This window comes from Hypanus sabinus, chromosome 2 (assembly GCF_030144855.1).
Source record: "Hypanus sabinus isolate sHypSab1 chromosome 2, sHypSab1.hap1, whole genome shotgun sequence".
In the NCBI taxonomy this organism is placed as follows: Eukaryota; Metazoa; Chordata; class Chondrichthyes; order Myliobatiformes; family Dasyatidae; genus Hypanus; species Hypanus sabinus.
Genome location: NC_082707.1, coordinates 11649381 through 11676792, shown reverse-complemented (window position 1 = coordinate 11676792; position 27412 = coordinate 11649381). Strand labels below are relative to the sequence as shown.

At 42.9% G+C, this 27412-nt stretch overlaps 1 protein-coding gene across 1 annotated transcript; it reads left to right on the top strand.

Moving 5' to 3' along the window:
• Positions 1-5033: 5033 nt before the first annotated feature.
• Positions 5034-27098, top strand: LOC132402936 (extracellular calcium-sensing receptor-like). The gene is made up of 5 exons (XM_059986066.1): positions 5034-5303; positions 7064-7897; positions 14336-14563; positions 25981-26104; positions 26191-27098. Exons 1-5 carry the CDS (start codon positions 5046-5048, stop codon positions 27096-27098), a joined length of 2352 nt encoding a protein of 783 aa, XP_059842049.1. The 5' UTR covers positions 5034-5045.
• Positions 27099-27412: the final 314 nt, after the last annotated feature.

Here is a 27412-nt window from a genome sequence, read left to right as displayed (position 1 = left end):
AAAATGGATACTGCGTGTAATATTCTGTAACTCTATGAAAAGAGGACGTTAACGGGATAACCTAAATCATTTCCGAAAATGAATTAGTTTGAATTCTGTTTCTGGCTGAGCCAATTAATTTTGTTCATCAACCACAACCAAGTGGAATAAAGAATCATGACTCGGCCAGAAATATCAGGGGTAAACAAAAACATGTGGACAACTGACGGTCAATAGTGCCCATGATGTAATTGCTATGCAAATCACACAAATAATCTATGAGTGGTACATCCTGTATAGACTAGAGTACAGGTACAAAAGTGAGTATTATCAAATGGATAGAAGGTGCAAGCACGTATTGAATTGGTAAATTGGTAAGCGCGACTGCAGTAAATTATTGACGTAATATAGGAGCAGTAAAAAAAACAAGGCAATGGAATTTGAATTCAATAGTTGGCTAATGTTAATATTAGGGAAAATCGTGGGATTTTTAAATAAGTCATAATAACAGTGTGTCAAGGAAGGAATAGTGTCAACAGAGATTTATTAATGGGAAAGGGTTTTTTTTTAATTATATTCAGAGTCCCTGAAAGTTCCAAGAACTGATGAGGAAGATAAGGCGAGTTTGGACTTTAAGAGGAATTTCACCAAATTTCCAAGCATTAAGTTACTTCACAAGGCTAAGACATTTGGAATCAGGGGTAATACTTATACACGACGAGTGCATATCAGAATTTTTTGAGGAACAATTCGGCTATCACTAAGGTTCGCAAGCTGCGACTTACAGTGCGTAGCAGGGTTAAACTTTTTTCTGCAGATGAACCTAGTCTATATCGCTGAGGTGGCTGAAGGGAGGCAGATGTTATATTGCCAGCTCTGATGCTGATATAAGTGTACGAGAGGTTGCGAGTACAGAGGAGCTTCTAAAGTCTGTTTGAGGCTCTGACAAGATGAGTTCACAGGTACTGAAGTACCAGATGGAAAATAATGTTAAAAAGTGAATCCACCAGTTTCAATGAAGATAGAAGATTTCATTACAAGTGTTACATTCACAAAATGCTTTGGAACTCTGCAGGTCAGGCAGCATCTACGGAAGTTGTAAAGAGCTGACTTTTCGGCCCAGACCTTTCATTATGTCTGGAAAGAAAGGGCAAAGAAACCAAAATAAGCAAATGGGAGCAGGGATGGCGTGCAACGGAGGTGACGGGCTGAAAAAGTAAATGGCTGAATAACAAAGAATTTGTAAGAGGGGGAGAAGACAATGGGAGAAAGAGAAGGTGGAGGAACACCACTGGATATGATAGCTAGGTAAGGCGAAGAGTAGAAGTGAGGTAGGCAGAGTGTAGATACTAGAAGGGGAAGGGAAAGGGAATATTGACTGAACGTTCGAGAAATTGTTGCTCATGCCATGGGAATGGAGGCTACGCAGAAGAAATGCAAAGTGTTTCACCTCCAGTGTGAGGCTGGCCTTGGCATGACACTAAAGGAGGAAGTGAACCAAAGCATCATAAGAGGAATGTGGATTGGATTTTAAATAGTTGGATACTGGACAATCATGTATTTTGCGCATGAAGAAAGCATGCACTAACCAAAAAGAAATATTACAACAGCAAACCAATGCATAATTAGGTAGAGTCAATTTGTACTTCTGAAAGATAAATGGATCAACAAAAGTATTGGCAATTTTCACGATGTAACCAACAAGGTAATTAAAAGGGTGTCAGTAGATATAACGTACTAGGATTTCCTAGTAAAATAGCGTATCGAATGCCCAGACTTGCGCTGCACCAGTGTTGATAATAATCGTGGTGAAAATGTTGTTGCCTCTCAGGCATCATTCTTTCTTGGTATTGGACTGCGGATCCAGTTTCGTAACCAGTTCCGTCATTATTGTTTGATATTTTCCAAATGAGTGTCTTCCATGAATGTGTTAGGATGCTTGAATTCTGAGAGAGAAGCTATAGACGCAAATTCTGGCATCTGGATTGGCTTCTGACCTGGTTTCCCTTGCGTTTTGGGAGCGCAGAGACTGAAAGAAAAGATTTTAAGTTAAACGCGTAAAAGAAAATACCACTGAGAATCTGTGATGTAAACGTATCTTGCAAATGGATCTGAAGGTCGTAGAATCAGTTCAGAATAGTCAGCAACGCCAGTGCAGGAGTCTTATGTTTGCAGGGTAACAATTGTACCTGAAGCTGGAGGCATGGGGACTAATTCTTCTATAGCTTCTTTTCGATGGTATTAGTGAGGAGAGGACATGGTCTCGATGGTGGGGTTCTTTATTGACAAAGGCTGCTTTCTTGTGACTCCATGCAAATATACTCAGTGGTGGAGAGGACTTTTGCTTTGATTGACTGTGATGTATCCAGAGCTTTCTGATGTATTTTGCATTCGTGAGCATTCATGTGTCCAGCTATCGTTGTTTTTGTAGTTGTTTTTAACTTAGATTTAATTCAATTTATTCATGACCAGATCGTTTGCCTAATGACTAAATTGCACCTAGGTTGCGAATTATAAGAAGCACGAAACTTTTATACACTGTGGGTTTCTGCTTAATTCATTAGAAAATCTTTACACCCTGCTGGGAGTGCATATTTACCTGCTTCGAATAAACGTTATTTCATATTTCTCTAAAATCCCCCAGGCATTAATCAGATATACCTCGAATAATACGTGTCCCTCATGTACCATATCATCACTGGGAATATAATACGTTACAACAGTGGTTGCACTTTTAAACAGCTGTGAAACTTCATTTCGTATTAAAGACAATATAAATACACAATGTTCTGACCGTGACAGCTGCATGTAACAGATGATGTCCCAGTTTCTGCTTTTCCTGTTACTCGCTGCTGCGCCAGAAACGCATGGAATCCTCTGTAAGCCTCGAACAAAAGACAGTTTGCCGGCCTTAGCCAAGGATGGTGATCTCATTCTTGGCGGAATATTCGCAATACATGATCCGATTCATGACTTCCATACATTTACCTTTACACCGAAGAGAACTGGGTGCACAAGGTGAGCTTACCTCCTGTAGACCGATGTTTCGTTATCACACCGTCGAAGAGAAATCGTTTTCACTCATTCAGTCAGTCTGTCAAACTGAGAGCTCATGATGAGCTGATAATTTCGTATACCGTTGACATTATCCTTCATTGTTGTTCGGTAGCGTGGTGGAATATTAATTTTACCGTGGTACCTCAACGGGAAATGGTTGAATTAACTTTTTCTTGTGAATTTCTAATATAAATGCTGTTATTCAGTGTTTCAAATGCCTCTGCGAGTTTAAAGCAAAATCATGCACTGAAAAAATACAGCTTTGAAGGTATGCCTTACTTTTCTTCATCCTACTGTTGTAATGAATAGCACAATTGTGTCTGGATTCCAGCTTAGAGATCCTAGTAAAACACGTCCGATAGCGCATCTTCACTGAGGAACATGTTTGATGAGGTATAGCTACTCCTCATTTAGGAACTATTCACCTAAAAGAGAGTATCCATTAAAATTAAACTACTATCGTCCGCTCTGCACCTGTCAATGGTTTTCCACTGTGATGCTGCAAGCTATGCTTTGCGAATTCTATGCTAGGTAATCCATGTAGGAGATATAATCAGTGGAGACGGAAAAGCAGGCAGATGATGGAGATGCTGTAAAAGGTCAACTGAAAGAACTTAGACTTCGACTCTAAGTAGCGATCAAGCTTATAATTATTTTGTTCAGGAACGTATATTTTTAATGTTAAGGAAATAGCGATTTTGCGTGCAATGCTGACATATAATCAGATCGTCATAAGAACATATGAACATGAGACATAGGGTTAGAATTAGGCCATTTGGCTAATCGAGTCTGCTTCGCCAAGCAATCATGGCTGATTCTGTTTCCTCCTTCTCGATTCCATTCCCGGCTTTCACCCCGTAACCTTTGATGCCAGGTCCAATCAGGAACATATCAATACTAGCCTTAAATACACACAGCGACCGAGCCTTCACAGATGCCTATAGTAAGAAATTCCACAGATTCACCACGCTCTATCTGATGAAATTTCTCCGCATGTCTGTTTGAAATTGAGGGCCCTCTATTCTGAGGCTGTACCCGCTTGTCCTAGACAACAACCCCAGCCCCACCCCACATCACTAGGAAAAATCATTTCCACATCTACTCTGTCTCGGTATTTTAACATTCCAAAGGTTTGTATGAGATCCTTCTAAATTCCAGCAAGTGCAGCTCAGAACTATCGAAAGTTATTCATATAATAACTCTTTCGTTATGGGAATCATCTTTGAAAACAGCCTCTTGACCCTCTCCTATGCCACCACATCTTTGCTCAGGAGAAGAGCATTAAACTGTTCAAAATACGTAAAGTGTGGCCTCACTAGTGCCTTATAAAGCCTCGGCATCATATCCCTTTTCTTGTTTTCTAGACTCCTGAAAGTAATGCTGACATCGCATTTGTCTTCCTCACGCCCACTCAATCTGCAAGTTAACTTTTAGGTCGTTCCGAAGAACTGAATTATGGAGGAACTCAGCCTCAATGGAGGAGATAAAGGGTCGATATTTCAGATGGAAACCATTCTTCAAGATTGGAGAGGCTGCTCGTCTCCGGCGAGACGTCGCTTCCTTAACTGTACGAAATACTCCACGCGTCCTTTCCAGTCCTGATGAAAGGACTCGGCACAAAGCGTGACGCTTCATTTCCCTTTGTAGGTACTTCCCTACATGTTAAGTTCCTCTAGCATTGTTTGCCTGCTGCTGTATTCCAGTTATCCGAGCGCTGTGTATTACTAGGATTATTGTTTTTCTAGTGCGCTCGTGTGATATGCATTGGCTCCTGTTTATTGTGAAATGGAGCGTGTTTCGCATCTTGAGTTAGTGAGATAAGTAAGAACCAGTGTGCCTCCCGAGCCGTGGTCAGTGCAGCGAACATCATATATCGACAAGAAGAAAACATTTACATTTTGTTTCTTTGACGTCACATTTGATTAAATTCAGAATTTAAGCAATTTTATCATCTCATCTTACATTTATCCCACAGCTTTGATTTTGAAATCTTCCGACTAGTGCAGACAATGATTTTTACCATTGAAGAAATAAACCAGAATGAGAATCTCCTCCCGGGGATCACACTCGGGTATCAGATACACGATGACTGCTCTTCCTCCGCGATCTCCTCGAAGGCAGCGCTCGCTTTGATCAACGGAGATGAGGAATCAATTGAATTTCCTCAGTGTAGAGGTTCCTCCAACGTCGTTGCCATTGTTTGTTGCGACATATCTACAAATTCCATCGTAACCGCAAGGACAATGGGACCCTTCGGCATTCCGCTGGTAATCTGTCGAATATTTTACTTCATTTTTACACTGCTAGTACAGGTATTGTTATTCGCAGGTACAGAAACATAAGATCCTCATGCGCCTTAATTTAACATATAACCATATAACAATAACAGCATGGAAACAGGCCATCTCGGCCCTTCAATTCCGTGCCGAACGCTTACTCTCACCGAGTCCCACCTACCTGCACTCAGCCCATAACCCTCCATTCCTTTCCTGTCCGTATACCTATCCATTTTTTAAAATTACGTTAGTAACACAGTAAAATCGTTACTAATATATTGAAATGTTTATAGTCCTTGATATCTGTCACATATAATATTCTATCGCCTTCTATCCAGCTGAGGCTGTTATAGATCAGGGAGGTAGTGCAGATAAGCTCACTCTAACTTTAAGTTCTTCCAATACATTGTGTCTTAAATAGCCCTTAATAACCAAGTGTAGCTCCTTACCTTCAGGTATGACTTAACTACTAGCCCCGGCGGAACCGTTTTTACGAACGAGAGAGAGGGGAAATGCGGATTTTACGGAGCTTTTAACTAGCCACTCCCAGTCGTTGGGGCTCGCTAGCCGTGGTCCGTCGTGCATCTACAAAAAATTGAAAACTCTGATATCAGGCTCACTCTGTCTTACGGATATACCCACTCAAGGGGGAAGCTGCAAGATGAATCCCCGAGGATAATTCCGGAGATGAGCTTCTAAGGCAGTCAACGTTGAGTTCAACACGGTCGAGCAACTCCCGTAAAGCTGCTGCAGTCACACACTGTGGGCTTCATCTTTCCTTGGGTTCATCAGATGCGTGGAGAGGGGGGACCCTGCTGCATACTTAACCGTTAGCTATCCACGTCCTCCTGCCCTGTCTTCGCATCATGCAAAGAGCTGGGACGCCATTTCCATGGTCGACCTCGACAAACGGAAGGCCTCTTATTTCCACCAGAATAAGTGATGAGCCATTACCAGTAATTAACTGTAAAACATTAATGTAGCCCTTGTCAAACATCGCGTAATAGAACAAAAAACAAACAGCTCAAGATAGAGCCTTCGGCCCAGTTGTGCTCTACCAAAGTAATTTAATAAAACCATAACTAAACTGGTCCCTGTTGTTTATGCACTGCCCTCATGCTTCGTTCTATACACATTCGTGTGCCTAGGGCTCTCTTAAAAATGTCCCTCCTATTTGTTTACAGAATAAACACTGCCAGCCTCCTGAAGGCACCTACACCCTCTAGGTAAAGTTTTAGCTTGGCAAATCTATATTAAGCATAACCACTCTATCTTTAAAAGCACGTTCTCTGTTTTAGATACCGGTAATACACCCAGTCGATGCATCTCCTAAGCCTCTGTCAGATCTCTCCTCGGACTCAGCTAATCTGGTGAAAAGAATTCAAATATAGCACAGCTCCCGTTATAGAATATAACATATAATCCAGGCAAAAATCTTGTAAAACTCTTATGCATCTCTTTCAACGCTTCCACAACGTTGCTGTAATGCAGCGACTAGAAACGACTGTAATTGTCGTGATTTGTCTTGTCAAAGTTTTATTACCAGAAAAATAAGTAATTAGTTTATGGTGCAATGTAAATTGTTTCAGTAATTCCGGTTTATATGTCTCATATTCTTCATGTTGTACATAAAATGTCATAGTTATTTGCGAGGATTTTAAAAATCTCACGATGAACGGCAAAAAGTATATCAGTCAATTTCATTTAAAAACACAAGCCAGGGATTTATCAATTTATCTCCGTCTTTACAGGTCAGTCACTACTCCACCTGCTCCTGTCTCAGCGATAAGAGAGAATACCCCACTTTTTTTAGAACCATTCCCGGCGACCAGTACCAGTCTAAACTCCTCGCTGAACTAGTGAGAACTTTTGGTTGGACTTGGATTGGAACAATTAGAAGTAACACTGATTACGGTAATTTCGGAATGCAAGAATTTGTGGAGCACGTTCAAAATTTTGGCGTTTGCATTGCCTACTCAGAATCATTTTACAGTTCCGACCCGGCAGAGAAAATCAGTAGAATTGTCCAGGTGATTAAACGGGCCTCTACTAAAGTGGTCGTAGCCTTTGTTCTCCCCGGTGATATGCGAATTTTATTGAAAGAGATTTGGCGGCAAAATGTAACTGGAATACAATGGATTGGAAGTGAATCCTGGGTGACGAAACACCTTCTTCCACCTGAACAAAGAGCAATTTATCTCACCGGGACAATTGGTCTAGCCACTCAAAGGACAGAGATAGATGATCTCAGAGATTATCTTCTTAACGTCCATCCTTCCAACTTTCCTGACAATATTTTGCTGATGGAGTTCTGGGAGCAGTTATTCACCTGCTCCTTTAGCATGGACAACAGGACAATTCCCGATAACTCTCAAGATCAAGTTCGGCAATGCACAGGAACAGAACAGATGGAAGGGATAGAAAATAGCTACCTTCCAGCGATAATGGATGGCAGTTCATACCACGTGTATAAAGCGGTCTACTCCATAGCTCACGCACTACACGACATGTTCAACTGTGTCGAAGGAGACGGGCCCTTTGTAAATAACTCATGCGCGCATATTGCAGATTTCGAGCCTTGGCAGGTAGGCCTGTATCATTACCAAACAACGCACCAAATAGATATCACCAACAGGTATTATTGTAGTTTGTGGTTTATATCTTTCAATTTTAGCATGTGGGTAATCAACGACCAAGGGCTATATAATAGCAAATAATTCTATTTTTGGCGATGAAATAGAATTTCTAAGCAAAAGGTTTAGACTATCAGAACATAAGACGTAGGAGCTGATTTAGGCCATTAGGCCCTTCCAGTATGCCCCGCCAATTCTCCATGGCCGATCGATTTTACATTCAACACATTATCTTGCTTGTTCCCATAACTATTCACACCCTGACCAATCAAGAACCTATCAAACTAGGCCTGAAATGCACCAGATTACCTGCGTCCACAGCCTCCTATAGCAAAGAACTCCACAGATACACCTCCTCTTGGCAAAGAAATTCCTTCTCAGCTGTATACCAAATAGACGTCGCTGTATATTGAGGCTGTAGCCCTTGGTGCCAGTATCCCCCACCAAACGAAACACACTTCACATCAACTCTATTAAGCCTTTCTATATTTAATAAGATTCAGTAATATTTCCCACTCATTCTACTTAATTCCAGAGAGAACAACCTTCAACCGCTGTAAATACGATAACCATTTCATTGCCATAATCATTCTCGTTGATCTCTTCTGAATCCTCTCCAAAGACAGCACATCCTTTCTTAAACTCCTCACAATATTCCAGGTGTCACCTAAACGATGCCTTACATTCCCTCCTTGCTCTTGTATCCCAGTCCTCTTGAAAGGACGCAGATATTTCATTTGTCTATCTCGCCACAGATTTAAACTGCAAATTAAACTTTCGGGAGCCCTGCAAATAACGTGTATTTATTCCTTTTACCGAAGTGCATGATCGCACATTTCGGGATACTGTCGTGCGTCTGCCATGTATTTGTCCATTCTCCTAATCTTCCTATGTATCATCTGCAGCCAGCCGTTTTCTTCAATACTATCCTCCACTCCCTGTATCATCTTTGTATCATCAGCAAACTTGACCACAAGGCCATCAATATAATCGTACAAGTCATTAACATATATATGTAAAACAACACCTCTGTGGATAATCACTAGTCACCAGCAGACAGTCCGAGAAGTTTCACATTATTCCCACTCTTTGCCTAGTGCAAATCAGTCGTTGCTTGATCTGGAAAACCATGGACTCTTATTTTGTTTGGCATCCTTAGGTGCGGCAACATCTCAGAAATCTCCTGAAAATAGAAGTCCACGACATCCATCGATTCTTCTCTCTCTATTATACTTGTTATTTCTTCATAAAATTTCAACTGATTTGTCAGGCACGATATTCCCTTAAGTAAACCATGATTACTTTGGCTTAGTTTGTCATGTGACTCCAAATACCCGGAAACAACATCCTTAATAATCCACTCCAAAATTGTCCCAGCCATTGTGGTAAGGGTAACTGGCCTATAATTTTCTTGCTTCTGGACTCGCGCCCTTCTGAAAGAGTGCAGTGACATTTACATTTCCCAGTCCTCCCCCAGCATGCAGAATCTACTGATTCTTGAAGGATCATTATTAAGTTCTCCACAATCACTCAGCTACGATGTGTGGAACCCTGGGGACGAGTATATCAGATCCAGGTGACTTATCGACTTTCAGACTTTTTGTTTCACAAGTACCAACTCCTTAGTTATAGCAGCAGCACGCACACCTGCCCCTTGACTTTGCTGAACTCCGGCAAACTACGAGTATCAACTACTGTATAACTGTTGCAAAATACTCACTCGGTTCGTCTGCATTTTCCTAGGCCCGTTACTATTTCTGCTCCGTCGTTTTCCAGCCTCCCGATACCTATTCCAACCTCTTTTACTCTTTATGTATCTGAAAGAAAGTTTTGGTATCAATATTTAATATTATTGGCTGCTTGCCTTTATATTTCTTCTTTCCTGCTTATGTTCTTAGTTTCCTTCTGCTGCTTTTTTTATAATAGCCCTTCCCTAAATTCCTTTAATTTGCGCTCTACTTGCATGCCGTCTATTTCCGTATTTATGTTGGCTTTGACTGCCTTGATCAGCTACATGTGCATCGTGAGGCAGGCCTTTAGAATACTTAGCCTTATTTGGCATTTATCTACCCCACACATCCCTATGTTTTTTTCAGAAGCAGGAGCAGCTGCTAATCTGCCTTTTCCCTGTTAGTGACTCTTCCACGAAACCTTATTCAGTTGCTATCTCGTCCCTGTTTAGTTCCCTTTACTACACTGCTTGGAGGTCGGTGACCAGTGGTGTGACTTAGATACGTGTACTGGTTCCCCTACTCTTCAAGATTTTTATAAATGACCTCGAGGAGGAAGTCGATGGATAGGTTAGTAAGTTTACGAATACAGAAAAGTTGGGGGTGTTGTGGATAGTGTGGAGGGCTGTCACAGTTTACAGCGGGAACATTAGTAGGAAGCAAAACTGCTGAGAAGTGTCAGATAGAGTTTAACGCAGTTAACTGTGAAGGGGTTCATTTTGGTAGCCCAAATATGATGGCAGAATATAGTATTGCTAGTACAATTCTTGGCAGTGTGGAGGATCAGTGGGAACTCGGAGTTCGAGTGCATAACATGCTCAAAGCAGCTGCGCAGTTTGGCTCCGTGGTTAAGAAGGCATACGGTTTATTCGCCTTCATCCATCCTGGAATTGAATTTAGGAGCCAAGGGGTAATGTTGCAGCTATATAGGACCCTAGTCAGACCCCGTTTAGAGTACTTTGCTCGGATCTGGCCGCCTCACTACCGGAAGGATATGGTAACCACAGAAAGGGTGCAGAAGAGATTCACAAGGATGTTGCCTGGATTGGGGAGCATGTCTTATGAAAACAGGTTAAGTGAGGTCGGCCTTTTCTCCTTGGAGCGACGGAAGATGAGAGGTGACCCTATAGGAATGTATCAGATGATGAGAGGCATTTAACGACTGGATAGTCAGAGGCTGAAATAGCTGCCACAAGAAGGCACAGGTATAAGGTGCTTGAGAGTAGGTACAAAGGAGATGTCGGGGTAAGTTTGTTATGCAGAGTATGTTGAGTGCGTTGAATAGGCTGCCGTCAACAGTGGTGGAAGCGGATACGATAAGGTCTTTCAAGGCACATGGAGCTTAGAAAATTAGAGGGCTATGGGTAACACTAGTAATTTCTAAGGTAGGGACATGTTCAGCACAAATTTGTGGGCCGAAGGGCCTGTATTGTGCAGTAGGTTTTCTATGTTTCTATGTTACACTGTGGTACCGATATATCTGACTTTGGGTTTTCCCTCTCCAATTGCCCGGTGAAACCTAACATATTATGATTGCCGTTTCCCAAGGATTCTATAACTTGAGCTCTGTAATTATATCAGGTTTATTACAGAACACTCCCATCCCTCTCGTCGGCTCAACGACAACCCAGCTCCTGCAAAAAAAAAGAAAATCATCGAGGAGCCATTTCACAAATTCTCTCTCTTAGAATTCTGAATCAGATTAATATTCCCAATCTATCTGCATATTGAAAAACCCAAAGACTAAGATAACATTGGCTACTTGACATGCTATTTGTGTCTTTAGGGCCTTCTTTCTTTGCTTTCTTAAATGTTTCAAAGCTGCATTTAATGTCAGAGAAATACACACAGTACATATCCTGATTTTGTTCCCTCACAAACATCCACGAATGCCCCGATTTCCCCCCCCCCCCACCAACCCATAAGCGCAGAAAGCTACGGCCATCTCCCTCCCCCAACAGCAAAAATATATATCGGTGCCCGCCACCAAGTACTCAATCATGAGGCAAAGCATCGATAAAGACACAGACTTACAGTACCCCGAAGACTATTCATTCACCTGGTATTCGAGATGGTAGGGAAAAAAAAGAGGTGTCCCCTTCACAGATGAAGAGGAAGTATAACAAAAAACTTGCTGATTTACGATCTTAAAAATCTGTTGCATCACTTCTCCCAAGCTCTCTGCCCAAAGACCGGGTCTCTGGGCACACAGCCAGCAGCCAGCATTTGATCTTCCGTCTCTCACGACGCACATGTTTCCTGCAGCGATACCGACCTCGAGTCCGCCGGCCCCAGAGCCACGAAATCCCAGAACGCTGAAGGCGCACTAGTCTACTGGGCCGCGTGTTTGGCATATCGAATGTCGGCCAGTCCTTACATCCCTGGAGTGGGTCCCATTCCCACAAAGAGCCGAAGTCAGCGTGCAACTCCAGGTTGGCGTCTTCAAAAGAATCCTGAAAAGGAAAAATAGAGATATTAAGGATCGAAATAGAGCTGTTACAGAAGATGCAAGCAAAGGCGCCATTGTTCTCTTCAGTTCCTCCCAATTCTTATGACATTATTACCAATATGTACCAAAATGGCAGGCTGCTCACTCTCCGCTTTAGAATGCCATGTACAGTATCCGAGATGTACCTGACTCTGGCACCTGTGAGGCAGCGTATCATTAGGGCTTCTCTGCCGCGTCCACAGACTCTCCTAGCTACTCCTGTAACTATGGATTCATATATCACCACTAAATTCCTCCTCTGCCACTTTCCTCACTGGCAACAGTGCGCCAGATTCAGAACCAGACAACCGGTCGCAATGGTTCTCGCGAACAGTATCGAAACTGTGCACTTGCTATTTAAGGGAACGGCCTCCACAGGTACTCTGTTCTGGATTCCTATTCCCTCTCCCTTTCCTGACAGTCAACCATTCACCTACATCCTTCATCCTTGGGGTTCAACCTCCCAGTAGTTGCTCTGTATCATTTGCTTAATTTGTCTTACGAATCGATGGTCATCGAGTTTGACCAGAAGACAGCGGGGCTGAATTAAGCTATGCAACACTTTGATTCTGCTCCGCCATTTCATCACGGCCGATCCCATATCCCATTCCAGCCCATACCCGATCCGAGAAGTGGCTGACCCAGGCCCCTGGGAGGCAACATACCATATAGGCCTCTATCCAACATCCACAGCCTCTCCTACTACTAATCTATCTCTGGAGAAACATTTCACCGCTACAATCCTCCACTATCACGTTCCCTTGTGAACTCCATCGCCAGACTCAGTACCAGAAACACGGTTGCTGTGGCTCCCCTAAATTGTATGCATTATTGATGGGGACGGCCACAGGAGCACTCTAAAACTACTGCCTAGTTCCCTTCCCTTTACTCTCAGTTACACATTCGGATGCCTCCTGGAACCTTGGTGCGACCCCCTTTCTGTGGCAGATGGCGATCATTTCCACTGTTTCCCTGATGAGCCAAAAATAATTCGGGATGAAGCTCTAGTTCTTTAGTACGTTCTCTGCGGGGATGTAGCTCGGCGAATGTTGTACATATATAGTTATTCTGGACTTTGGAGGTTTTTCGGGACTCACGCACCCTTTGCACAGTACAAAAGCAGCCACTAGAGCCACTTTTGCAGCCCTGACTATATGCTAACAGACACCGAATGAGCAAGAAAAAGCTTACCATATACTTTTGTCGCCCCCGGCGGTTATAGGAGAAACCTGTTGAGCCAAAGCCAAACGATTGCCTTCTCCAACAGTGTCCCAGTCCAACAATATTCCCTGCGCTTGCACCTGTATTCTTTACATTCGACATTGCTAAGGAATTCCCATATTACCCTTTGGCCGCAGTTACGGCTAAACAGCACTGATTTGTAAAGCTCTCCCCTTCACCAGGGTGAAGCTATCTTCACTATTTGCATCTTGGGCTCATTTTCCCATGCACATAGCACGCTAAGCTGTAAGGTTGGAATGGAATAGCTGATATTTCGAAGTGCAAACTCCACCAATATCTGTAATTTATGCATCGGTCATTAGCAGAAGACATTAGCTGAAGGCTGGCAAGGGCGCTGGTACATATGTTTGAGATTAGATCCGTATGTAATTTAACGCTCTATATTAACTGGTGGTGTGGGGCATCATCCAACAGGCTAGTTCGAGAAGGACTGCACACTTTCATCTTAGTAGTGGCGTGCAATCGCAGAGGATGATTTGAAATAAATTCCTTAGACCTACACCACACACCACCTTATTCAGTGGCTATACCTGGTGATCCATTGCAATTGTTTTATTCCTTGAACACCCTCTACACTCCCAAATATATCTACGTTATACTTCTGCCCCGCCTCCAATATCAATGCTGAAAATCAAACTGCTGCAAGGAATTACCGGGTCAGGTACCAGATCTGAAGGTAGATTTACTGTCATCCCAGTTCCAGCCACAGCCGAAGCCTGGTCCGCTGATTTTCACTGGCAGCACTTTTTTTGCGTCAGCTATTTTATGCCAGATTCGACCTTCGGAACTCTCAAAAATCCGGCTCTTTTTTACTTACAAGTCCACGCATTTCAATAATTTACGTTTACGGTAAATTTGTATGTCAAGTACTTATGTTCCAAACCCATGCACCGGTTCAAGAATAATTTTCATTGCTTCTTTCCTCCCTAGTTGCTGCACTACCTTCGCATTGTGAATTTCTCAGCCAAAGAGGGTGAAAGCGTATATTTTGATGAAAATGGCGACCCAGTGCCAAGATACGAATTCGTGAACTTAAAAACGAATTTCAAGGGCAGTGTCAATATTGTAAATATCGGATATTATGATGGCTCGGCTCCGCCAGGGCACGAACTAACGCTGAATGTCGAGAAAATCAGGTGGAGCACGGCCGGAAATGTGGTAGGTCTCCTTTTACCATGCCTTTACGCTGGCGAAGTGTAAAAGAGGGGCATGGCTCTGAAACTTAAGAAAGAAATCAGAAAAGCTAAAAGGAGATATGAGGTTGCTTTGGCAAGTCAGGTGAAAATAAATCCAAAGGGTTTCTACAGTTATATTCATAGCAAAAGGTTAGTGAGGGATAAAATAAGTCCCTCAGAGAATCAGACTGGACAGCTATGTGCGGAGCCAAAAGAGATGGGGGAGATTTTGAACAATTTCTTTTCTTCGGTATTCACCAAGGAGAAGGATATTGAATTGTGTAAGGTAAGGGAACCAATTAGGGTAGCTATAAAAACTATAATGATTAAAGAAGAGGCAGTACTCGCGCTTTTAAAGAATATAAAAGTCGATAAACCTCCGGGTCCTGACAGGATTTTCACTAGGGCCTTGAGGAAAGTTAGTGTATAAATAGCAGGGGCTCTGACAGAAATATTCAAATAGCATTAGGTACAGGGATGGTGCCGGAGGATTGGCTTATTGCACATGAAATTCCATTGATTAAAAAGGGTTCTGAGAGTAAACCTAGCAGTTATCAGCCTGTAGGTTTGACGTCAGTGGTGGGTAAATTAATGGAAAGTATTCTTAGAGATGGTATATATAATTATCTGGATAGACAGGGTCTGGTTAGGAATAGTCAACATGGATTTGTGCGTGGAAGGTCATGCTTAACAAACCTTATTGAGCTTTTGAAGAGTTTACTAGGAAAGTTGACGAGGGTAAAGCAGTTGATGTTTTCTATATGGACTTAAGTAAGGCCTTTGACAGGGTTTCACATGGAAGGTTAGTTAGGATTGTTCAATCATTACGTATTAACATTGAAGTAGTAAAATGGATTCAACAGTGGCTGGATGGGAGATGTCAGAGAGTAGTGGTGGGTAACTGTTTGTCAAGTTGCAGGCTGGTGACTAGTGCCTCAGGGATCTGTACTGGGTGCAATGTTGTTTGTCATATACATTAATGATCTCGATGATGGGTTATAAATTGGATTAGTAAGTATGCAGATGACACTAAGATAGGTGTAGTTCTGGATAATGAAGTAGGTTTTTAAAGCTTGCAGAGAGATTTAGGCCAGGTAGCCAGGTAGATTTAGGCCAAGATGGCAGATGGAGTTTAATGCTGATAGGTGTGAGGGGCTACATTTTGGTAGGACTAATCAAAATAGGATATACATGGTAAATAGTAGGGCATTGAAGAATGCAGTAGAGCAGAATGATCTAGGAATAATGGTGCATAGTTCCCTGAAGGTGGAATCTCATGTGAATAGGGTGGTGAAGAAAGCTTTTGGTATGCTGGCCTTTATAAATCAGAGCTTTGAGTATAGGAGTTTCGATGTAATGTTAAAATTGTACAAGGCATTGGTGAGGCCAAACTTGGAGTATTGTGTAAAGTTTTGGTCACCGAATTATAGGAAAGATGTCAACAAAATAGCGAGAGTACAGAGGAGATTTACTAGAATGTTACGTGGGTTTCAGCACCGAAGTTACAGAGAAAGTTTGAACAAGTTGGGACTTTATACTTTGGAGCGTAGAAGGTTGAGGGGGAACTTGATAGATGTATTTAAAAGTATGAGAGTTGACGTGGAAAGGCTTTTTCCATTGAGAGTAAGGGTGATTCAAACAAGAGGACATCAGCTGAGAGTTAAGGGGCAAAAGTTTAGAGGTAACACGGGGACGAACTTCTTTACTCACAGAGTGGTAGCTGTGTGGAACGAGCTTCCAGTAGAAGTGGTAGAGGCAGGTCCTATTTTGTCTTTTATTAAAATTGGATAGGTATATGGACAAGGAATGGAGGGTTATAGGCTGAGTGCAGGTAGGTGGGACTAGGTAAGACTAAGCGTTCGGCACGGAGGAGAAGGGCCGAGACGGCATGTTTCCATGCCGTAATTGTTATATGTGTGATATTGTAGTAATAAATATTGTCGATTATGCTCTAGCTTAATGTACGGTAAGGTGCAGTTCAACTTGTTTTGTTACGAGCTTAGAAGAATGAGGGTTGACCTTATTCAAAGGTTACAGGTCGTAATGGTCGATGTTGAGTTCGGTTGAGCGGCTGGACTGTATGGAAAAATGGGGATAAATCACGAGTTACGGCTTTCATCATTTCATTCTGAGGTGTGTAGACATTTGCTTCCGGGATGTTCGTGCATCTCCGGGATTCTCTGCCGCCTTCGTGTGCTGAAGGCCAGATCATGAGTTACGTTTAAGATGGAAACAGATAGATATTCGAATGGAACTAAGGCGGAAGCTGAACTTCCACGAAACGGGAGTTGATGCCAGCCATGTACTAAACGGTGCATCGAAGAATCGAATGGACCACTCTTATTTCACCGTGTCTTTGTGAGAAAGTAAGTTTGATTCCTCTTCCCACAGCAACATTTACTCACCTTACGAGAGTGTTGTTTAAATTCAGCGTGGTTTCTTTAGAGTCATAAGGTCACTGTGTAACAGAGCACGACAACACAGAAACAGGCCCTTTCGCCCATCTAGTCTGTGCGGAACTGTTACACGTCCCAGTCCCATAGACCTGCACACGCACAATAGACCTACAAACAGGTCCCATCTATTTACATACCAAAACTTCTTTGAAAAGGACTTTTGTTCCCCTTAACAATAAGTATTCCTGTTTGAGTACTGTTGGGAAGGGGCGGCATGCCTGGGGGATGCAACAGTGGCCGGGCCTCTGGCACAGAGTGTGGCCCTGTGGAGCAGCAGGGTAGGGAAAGGAAGAGGGTGGCAATAATAGCGGACTCTATAGTTAGGGCTGAGACAGTCGATTCTGTGGATGCAGGAAAAAATGCGGATGGTAGTTTGCCTCCCAGGTGCCAGGGTCTGGGATATTTCTGATCGAGTCCACGATATCCTGAAATGGTAATATATACAGCCAGATGTCATGGGAGGAAAACGAGGACGTCCTGAAAACAGACGACAGGGAGTTCTGAAGGAAGTTGAGAAGCAGGACCTCAGAGGTAGAAATTCCGTGATTACTGCCTGTGCCATGCGACTGTGGGTATAGGAATAGAGTGAGATGGAGGATAAATGTGTGGCTGAGGGATTGGAGCAAAGTCCAGGCATTTAGATTTCAATATCATTAGGCTGCTGATCAGAGATTGTGTCACTGCTGCAAGAAATGGAGGAAGTCATGGAGGGATTGCCTACTGGGTCTCTGAAGGTGGAATTTAGAAACTGGAAGAGGTCGATAATTCTACTGGGTTATTATTATAGACAACCCAATGTTAACAGGGACATCTAGGAGCAGATAGTGAGACAGATTCTGGAAAGGTGTAATAATAACTGGGTTGTCGTAGTTGGAGATTTAATTTCCCAAATATTGGTTGGCATCTCCCTCCAACAAGGCGCTTAGGTGAGGTGGAGTTTGTTAGGTGTGTTCAGGAATGTGTCGTGGCACAGTATGTAGATAGGCCGACAAGAAGAGAGGCTGTACTTGATTTTGAATTGGGAAATTAACCTGGACATATATCAGATGCGTCAGTGGGAGAGAATTTTGAAGATAATGGCCACAATTCTGTCTCCTTTAACATCGCATTGGAGAGAGATAGGAACAGACTCGTTAAGAAAGTGTTAAAGTAGATTAAGGAGAAATATGAGGCTATCAGGCAGGAACTTGGAAGCATAAATAGGAAACAGAATGTTCTCAGGGAAATTTAAGGCAGAAATGTGCCAAATGTTCAGGGGATATTTGCGTGGAGTCCTGCACAGGTACATTCCAATGAGACAGGGAAAGGATGGTAGGGTACAGGAACTGTAGTGTACAATTGCTGATGAAAATCTTGTCACGAGGAAAAGAAAAGCTTACACAAGGTTCAAAAAAACTAGGTAATGATAGAGATCTAGAAAATTATAAGGCTAGCAAGAAGGAGATTAAGTATGAAATTAGGAGAGCCAGAAGGGGCCATTAAAAGGCCTCAGTGAGGAGGATCAACGAAAACCTCAAGGCATTCTACAAGTATGTGAAGAGCAAGAGCTTCAGCCGTGAGACAATAGGACCAATCAAGTGCGACAGTGGAGAAGTGTGTATAGAACCGCAGGATATAATTGATGTACTTAATGAATATTTTGCTTCAGTATTCAATACGGAAAAGGTTCTTGGTGATTGCAGGGATGACGTACAGCGAATTGAAAAACTTAGGCATATAGAAGAGGATGTGCTCGAACTATTGGAAAGCATCAATTTGGATAGGGCTCCGGGAACGGACGAGATGTAACCAGGCTACTGTGGGAGGAGAGACAGGAGGTTGCTGTGCCTATGGCAATGATCTCTGCATCATCGACGCGACTGTGCTTGTTCTGGGTGATTGGACGGTTGCTCCCTTATTCAACAAAGGAAGTAGGGATAGCCCATAAAATTATACACCGGTGCATCTTACTTCAATCCTTGGTAAATTCATGGAAAAAATCCCGACAAGCAGGATTTTATGAACATTTGGAAAGGGATAATATGATAGCAATAGTCAGCATGGCTTTATGAAAGGCGGGTTTGCCTTAAAAGTCTGATAGATTTATTTAAGTGTGTGACTAAACACATTGATGAACGCAGAGCAGTAGATGTAGTGTATATGGAGTTCAGTAAGGCATTTGATAAGGTACCAAATTCAAGGCTTATTGAGAAATTAAGAGGGGTGGGATCCAAGGGGAACTTGTTTTTTGGATCCAAAATTTGCTTGCGCACAGAAGACAAAGAGTGGTTGCAGCCGGATCATTCTCTGCGTGGATGTCGGTGATCATTGATGTGCCTCAGTGATCTATTCTGGGACACCTTCCCTTCGTCATTTCTTTTCATAAATCACATGGATGTGGAAGTGGAGAGATGGGTTAGTAAATTTGCTGATGACACAAAGCAGGGTGTGTTGTGAATAGTGTGGATGGCTGTCGGAGGTTACAACGGGACATCGATAGGATGCAAAACTGGGTGAGAAGTGGCAGATAGAGATCAGCGCATGTAAGTGTAAGGTGGTTAACTTTGGCATGCCAAATATATTGGCAGAATGTAGTATTAATGGCAAGACTATTGGCAGTTGGAGGATCAGAGGGCTCTTACCGTGAGAGTCCACAGAACAAGCAAACCTGCTGCACAGGTTTAATTTGTGGTTAAGACAATATATGGTTTATTGGTCTTAGTCAACGGTGCAACTGAATTTCAGAGCTGTGAGGTAATGTTACAGCTATATAACATCCGAGTCAGATGTTATACAGATCTTATACAGATGAACAACTGTGCTCAGTTCTGGTCACCTCGGTTCAGAACGGATGTTGAAGCTATAGGAAGGTTGCAGAGGATATTTACACGATATTTTATCGTGTTGATAGACAGAGTCTTTTTCCCTTGAATTGAATGGCTAACACGAGAGGTGAGATCTCAAGGGTAAGTGGTGAGTGCTTGGAACGGGCTGCGGGTGTTGGTGGTTGATGCGGATACGATAGGGTATTTTAAGAGGCCCCTCGATACGTACTTGGAGCTTTGAAAAATAGAGACTATTGTTAGAAGTTATATTTAGAATCGAGGCAATTTCTAAAGTAAGTACATTTTCGGCTCTGCGTTGTGGGCCAAAATGCCTGTATTCTGCTGTAGATTTTCTATGTTTCTCTGTTTCTAAATGTTGCAATCAGGCCTGCATCCAAGACCTACACGGGCAGCTCGATCCGCACGCTCATGAATTTCTGACCGAAGAGGTTCGCACTCATGCTCCCCTTAACCATTTCAACTTTCAACTTTAACCTATGGACTCTGGCTGTCGTGTCATCACTTAGTGAACAAAAATTCCTGCTAACATTTCCCCTGTCTATACCCCATATCTCTATTAAAACTGCTGTCATTCTTCCAAGTTCCATAAAATAACTTTCAAACCTATTCAAACTTTCGCAATAACTCAGGTCCTCAAGTCCTGAGGACCTCAATTCTTGTAAATTATCTCTGCTCTTTTTCAATCTTATTTGCATTTTCCCTGCAGTTAGATTACTAATACCTCACACCATACTCCAGATTAGAACCCAGCAAATTTTATACTTCAACATAACGTCACACTTTCTATATTCAATTCATTGATTTATGAACGCCAATGTGCCATAGGTTTTCTGAACAAACATGTCCACCGGTGACTTCAAATTCAATGAATTATAGATCTCCAGTCTTATGAACTATTCCCAGACCCCTGTGTCCATAGGAACTACTCAGTGCCCTGCCGCTCACAGTGCAGGTCATACCCCGGATTTCCTCACGGTTGTGCATATTAAGTTCCATCTGTCATTATTCAGCCCATTTTTTCAACTGTTATAAGGCATAATTTAAGCTTCGACAGTCACCCTCGAGTTCCACTACAGGCCAAATTTGCAATCATCCGTTACCTGCTGATCAATTTTATCACATTGTAATTCAGATAGTTGATATAGATGACAAGCTACAAAGGATCCAACACCGCAACTCCATGGCTTCTCCAGTGAAGACAATTTAGTACTTCTTCTAAACTGCCAACAGACAATAACTTCGTGACCAACCACCGTTGAGGGATCTTGCTGTTGTCCCCACCCGGCAGTGGACATCCATAGACTTCATCACCTTCTCTGGTAAATTCCTCGAAAATATTCAATGCTGTTGGCGTTGCACGGACGTGGTTGTGTGCCGAACCCAAGTGCTGAACACGGGCGTGGAAACTGCGGAAGGAGACGCTGTCGTCGTAGCAGCCGTGGAAAGGGTTCCAAGGGGGGATTCGTCGGAGTCTTGGTCTCAATAGATAATTCAGGAACAAGGCTGTGCTTAATCGTTCTAAACACCATGGAGCGAGGTACTCGTATTCGAGTTGACCAACGAACTGGCACCTTCCAGTGGTGGTCACAGGACTCTGATACTACTCTGATCGCATGCAGGTGTTTGTAATTTTTGGAACCTGGGAATTGATTGGGCACTAACGAGGTCCAAATCCGGGTAAGGCAGCCAGGTGCCAGAAGGGACCATGACAGTCGGTTAGATACGAAATCCCACGTATCAAGCTATGTTCACTATCCCTAAATTTCGAAATTGCTCCATATTCGGTCCCTTCAGATACTTTTAAATTACTTACCCATTATTAACGACAAGACGATAGCCATTATTAATGTCAGTATCTTCCTTTATTTTACATCACATATTTCACTCCGTGGCTTGCCTGACGAACTAGTTTGAATTCTTTGAGGAACGAAAAACGGGATAAAGCGTACTCAGTGGATTTGTATATTTTGACTTTCAGAGGTCCTTAATATCGTAATATCTAGAAGTTACTGGCAATGGTTAGAGCATTCGTTGAGTGGTAGTGGGCAGTGAATGGGAGTAAAGGGATAATGTTCTGGATGTTTGGAAGTCACTAGTGGTGTTCCACAAGCGGTGGTATGGGGACCGTTTCCTTTTATGCTGGATACCAATGATTTAGATGACGCAATAGGTGATTTAGTTGCAAAAGTTTCCAGATGACACGAGGATTGCTGATGGGGCGAATAGTTTGAGCAAACAGGTAGGATGCAGAGAACTAAGATAAATTGCGAGAATAGGCAAGAAAATGGAAAATTGAATATAATATTTGCCAATGCCTTCAAAAGTCTCCAAAGGTTTCCAACGTACATTTGGTGTCAGAGAAATGTGTACAATATACATCCTGCAATGCATTTTCTTCACAACCATCCACGAAAACAGAGGAATGCCCCCAGAAAATGAACGACAGTTAAATTTTAGAATCCCAAAGTCCCACCCCGCTTCCAGCCCCCTCTCTCCCGCGCGTAAGTGGCAGCAAGCAACAAATGCCCCCCCCCAATGGAAAAAAAAGCATCGGCACCCGCCAACAAGTACTCCAGCATGAGCAAACCTACACCAAAAATACAGACCTGAAGTACTCCAAAGACTACATTCATCGCCCGGCATTCGGCACACAACAGGCTTTCTCTCTCCCTAATAAGGGAGGAAGAGGTGTCTCAGTTTCACTTTTTCGGAGCTCTCTGCCAAAGATCTGGGTTCTCTGGACACACAGCCTTAAATTCTCCATCTCCTAACTCCGATATCCCCCGACTCCAGATCCACGAAAACTCGGCCCTCTGAAGGCGAGCGGAGCTCATAGGCCGAGCCCTTAGTGTGCCAAGCAACAACCAATTATGAAACCATGAGAGGGCGTCCCATTCCCGCAAAAAAATTCAGTCAGCGTGAACTCCAGGTCAGGGTCTTCAAAAGAACCCTAAAAGGGTTCTTAAGATATTAAAGATGGAAATAAAGCGGTTTCTGAAGATGCAAGTAAAAGATTCGTTGTTAGGCCATTAAGCCTGATAAGCCCCACCTTCTTTTCCTTGCCATGCATTTTGACAGTAGAAATAAATGTGCATCCTATTTTCTAAAGAGGAGTACTTACAAAGATCTAAGATCCAAAGCGGGTTGAGACTCCCTGGGAAGAACATCCGAAAGGCTAACTCACAATTCATGACGGTGGTGTGGAAGGCAAAAGCAATCTTTTCAAGAGGTAGAGAATACAAGAGCAGTGTATGATGTTCAGGCTTCATAAGGCGCTGGTGAGGCTGAATCTTAAGGATTCTGAACAGTTTTGAGCTTCTCAGCTAAGAAAACATGAGCTGCAATGCGAGTGAGTTCAGAGGAGGTTCACAAAGATCAGTCCTGAAATGAAATGGATTATCATACGATGAACGTTCGCTGGCTCTGGACTTGTATTCGCTGGAAGTTAGAACGATGGGTATAGCGAAACGCTTTGAAACCTTTCGAGTTTTTCAACGCCAATACAGTGTAGAAGTGAAAAGCGTTTTCCCAGTGTTCGGGAGTCTACGACCAGAGGGTACAGACTCAGGATACACAGGCGTCCGTTTAAAGCAGAGATGCGAATAAATTTCTTTAGCTGGTGGGTGGTGAATCTGTGTATTCGTTAGCACAGGCAACCGCAGAGGCCAGGTACTTGAGTGTATTTAAGGTAGAGGTTGATAGGTTCTTGACTGAGAACAGCATCAAAGGTTACAGGAAAAAGGCGGGGTGCGGTAGTGAGGAGGTTTTTGAAAGGAGCAGACATGATTGAAGAGTGGAGCAGACTTGATGAACCAATGGCCTCATTCTGCTTCTATGTCTATGGTCTTATGGTGATTTTCTATGGATGTTTTGCATCTGTATTTAGTCGGAAGATTGACACCATCTATAGAATTGAGGCATAGAGGCAGCAAATCATGGACAGTATTCAGACCACAGGTGAAGCAGGTATTTGCTGAAGAAGATTAGCGTGGATAAACACTAGGATTTGGCACAGTGCTTTCTGTTCGAGGTTAGTGCAGAAATTACAGGGACCCTCGCAGAGATATATTAAACATGCCTTCCCTCGAGAGATATGCTGGAGGACTGGAAGATAGCTAATGATGTTCTGTTGTTTTAAAAGGGCTCAAAGTATTGTTCAGAAAATTGTTGACTGATGAGCCTGATATCAGTAGTGATAAAGTTATTGGATGGTATTCTAAGGGACCGGATATATAAGTATTTTGCTAGACAAGGACAGATGAGGGATAATCAACATAGCTTTCTGGGTGGAATGCCGTGTCTCCTCAACATCATATGCTTTCCAGGAATTTACCAGGCAATGTCGTCCATGACTTCGGCAACGCCTTTGACAATCTCCCACATGGGACTGTGGTCAAGAAGCTGCAGTCGCATGTAATGTACAGCAAGGAGACTAACAACCGGATCTGGAACATCTTGAGAAATGGGCTGCAAATGCAGGTGGAATTTTAATACAGACCAGAGTGGTATATTGCGATTTTGATAGAAGAACTGAAGTAGGTCTCACACCACGAACGAGAGACCTCTGAAGAGAACGGTACAACCGTGAAACATGGGATGTGTTAGGAATGCGTTCAAATGCACTATTTACCACTTCTAACTCGCTTATCACAGGAGAACCGCGATTTTGAAATCCAAATTTCATCTGCTCTAAATGAGGCAAAACACCTCACTTCCAAATTCTCAATGTGGTCGTTTCAGCATCTACCGTGTGTTGCTTCTCATTCTTTATTCATAATATTGCTCACAATTAACTTATTTCAAAGTTCATTGGTTATTTATTTTCTTCTTCTTCCTCAAGCTGAATTCGCAGGATTTCTGTCAGATGTTCAGCATGCTCAGCTGAACAGCTGAAGGTGACCAGGCATATAAACGATGGTATTGCAGTGAATGTGATGTACATGGATTTGAGTAAGGCATTTGACAAGGTTCCACACGGTAGGCTTATACAGAAAGTCAGAAGGCATGGGAGCCGGGGAAGCTTGGCCAGGTAAATTCAGAATTGGCTGCCTGCAGAAAGCAGAGTGTCGTGGTGGAGGGAGAACACTAACTAGGATGGTTGTGACTACTGATATCCCACAAGGATCGGTTCTGGGACCTCTATTTTTCGTGATTTTTATTAACGACCTGGATGTGGGTGGGTTGGCAAGTTGCAGACGTCACAAAGGTTGGTGGTTTTGTGGATAGTGCGGAGGATTGTCGAAGATTGCAGAGAGACATTGATAGGATCCAGAAGTGGCAGATGGACTTCAACCCAGGGAAGTGTGAGGTGGTACACTTTGGAAGTACAAACTCCAAGGAAGAGTACAAAGTAAATGGCAGGATACTTGGAAGGGTGGAGGAGCAGAGTGATCTGGGTGTATATGTCCACAGATCCCTAAAAGTTGCCTCACAAGTAGATAGGGTAGATAAGAAAGCTTAAGAAAGCTTTCATAAGTCGAGGGATAGGGTTTAAGAGTCACGGGGTAATCATGCAGCTCTATAAAACTCTGGTTAGTCCACACTTGGAAGTACTGTGTCCAGTACTGGTCGCCTCAGTATAGGAAGGTTGTGGAACCATTGGAAAGGGTACAGAGGAGATTTACCAGGACGTTGGTTTAAAGAGTATGCATTGTGATCAGAAATTAAGGGAGCTAGGGCTTTACTCTCTGGAGAGAATGGGGATGAGAGCAGACATGATAGAGGTATACAAGATATTAAGAGGAATATATAGAGTGGACATTCAGCGCCTCTTCCCCAACTCACCACTGCTCAATAAAAGAGGACATGGTTTTAAGGAAAGGGGTGATATTAGAGGGAGATATTCAAGGGAGATATTAGAGGAAGGTTTTTTTGCACTCAGAAAGTGGTTGGTTCGTGGAATTCACTGCCAGAGTCAGTGGTGGAGGTAGATACACTCGAGAAATGTAAGAGGCTACTAGACAGGTATATGGAGGAATTTAACTTAGAGCGTTATATGGGAGGTAGGGTTTAAGGGTCGGCACAGCATTGTGGGCCGAAGGGCCTGTACTATACTGTATTGTTCTATGTTCTATTTTCAATGTTCAGCTGCATTACCAGGACGTTTTCCCCTCCTGCAGATCCCACGAGCTGTTTGCTCAGAACCCTGTCAACCTGGAACAAGAAAAGTCAGCCGGAGAGGGCAGCCGATATGTTGTTTTAACTGTGTAGAGTGCGCCAATGGTGAAATCAGCAACGTCACTGGTAAGTGCTGAGATATGCAACAATTTCTCGCATCTCCGCAGTTCCGATTTCCCACACATTTTCATATTCTATTCTCATTTTACCAGATTCCACGGATTGCATCAGCTGTCCATCGGAATACTGGTCCAATCAAGCAAAAACGCAATGTGTTCTCAAGAAGATTGAGTTTCTGTCTTTTGGAGATGTTATGGGGATTGTATTAGTGACCCTTGCTCTCGTTGGAGTGTGTTTTACAATGGCCACAGCTGCAATTTTCTACCGGTATCGACACACCCCTATGGTCAAAGCGAACAACTCCGAGCTCAGTTTCCTGTTGCTCTTCGCCCTCTTGCTTTGCTTCATTTGCTCACTCGCCTTCATTGGAGAACCATCCGACTGGTCTTGCATGTTGCGCCGCACAGCTTTCGGGGTTGTGTTCGTCCTCTGCATTTCCTGCATTTTAGGCAAAACAATCCTTGTAGTGGTTGCCTTTAAAGCAACCCTTCCTAACAACAGCGTAATGAACTGGTTTGGACCGGCGCAGCAACGCTTGGGCGTATTCGCCCTTACCTTCTTGCAAGGTATAGTTTGCGTTGTCTGGTTAAGTGTGTCACCTCCCTACCCTCTGAAAAACATGAGACATTACAAAGACATCATTATTCTGGAATGTAACGTGGGTTCATTGATCGCCTTTTACTTGGTGTCGGCCTATATTGCTCTCTTGTCCATTGTGTGTTTAGTGCTTGCTTTCCTTGCCAGAAAACTCCCGGACAGTTTTAATGATGCCAAGTTCATCACCTTCAGCATGCTGATCTTTTGCGCTGTTTGGATAACTTTTATTCCAGCTTATATGAGCTCTCCCGGAAAGTACACCGTGGCTGTAGAAATGTTCGCTATCTGGGCATCAAGCTTCGGTCAGCTCGTCTGCATTTTTACACCGAAATGTTACATTATCTTACTGAAACCGGAGAGTAATACAAAGAAAAATATAATGGCGAAAGACAATTCATTGTAGCTACCAATTTTGTAGTCCCTTTATATCATTACCTCATCCATTAATTGTAGTTTTGAACCTTTTTTATCTGTCAACTGGATTATCTTGTGAAGATTGAACGCAGGTATTTAAAATGTATTTACATCTGCTGGGAGTAGATCCGATTGGATTTTGAGAATGTTCAACAGCGAGTATGGCCAGGAACTAATGTGATGTCTGAATTCTATTTACGGTTATTTCATGATTAAGTGTCACTCGTCGGACCTTCTCCTCTGCCAGTACTAATCCAAACTTTACACAAAAACCGCACTGTCACTCAGCCAGATTGGAAATTG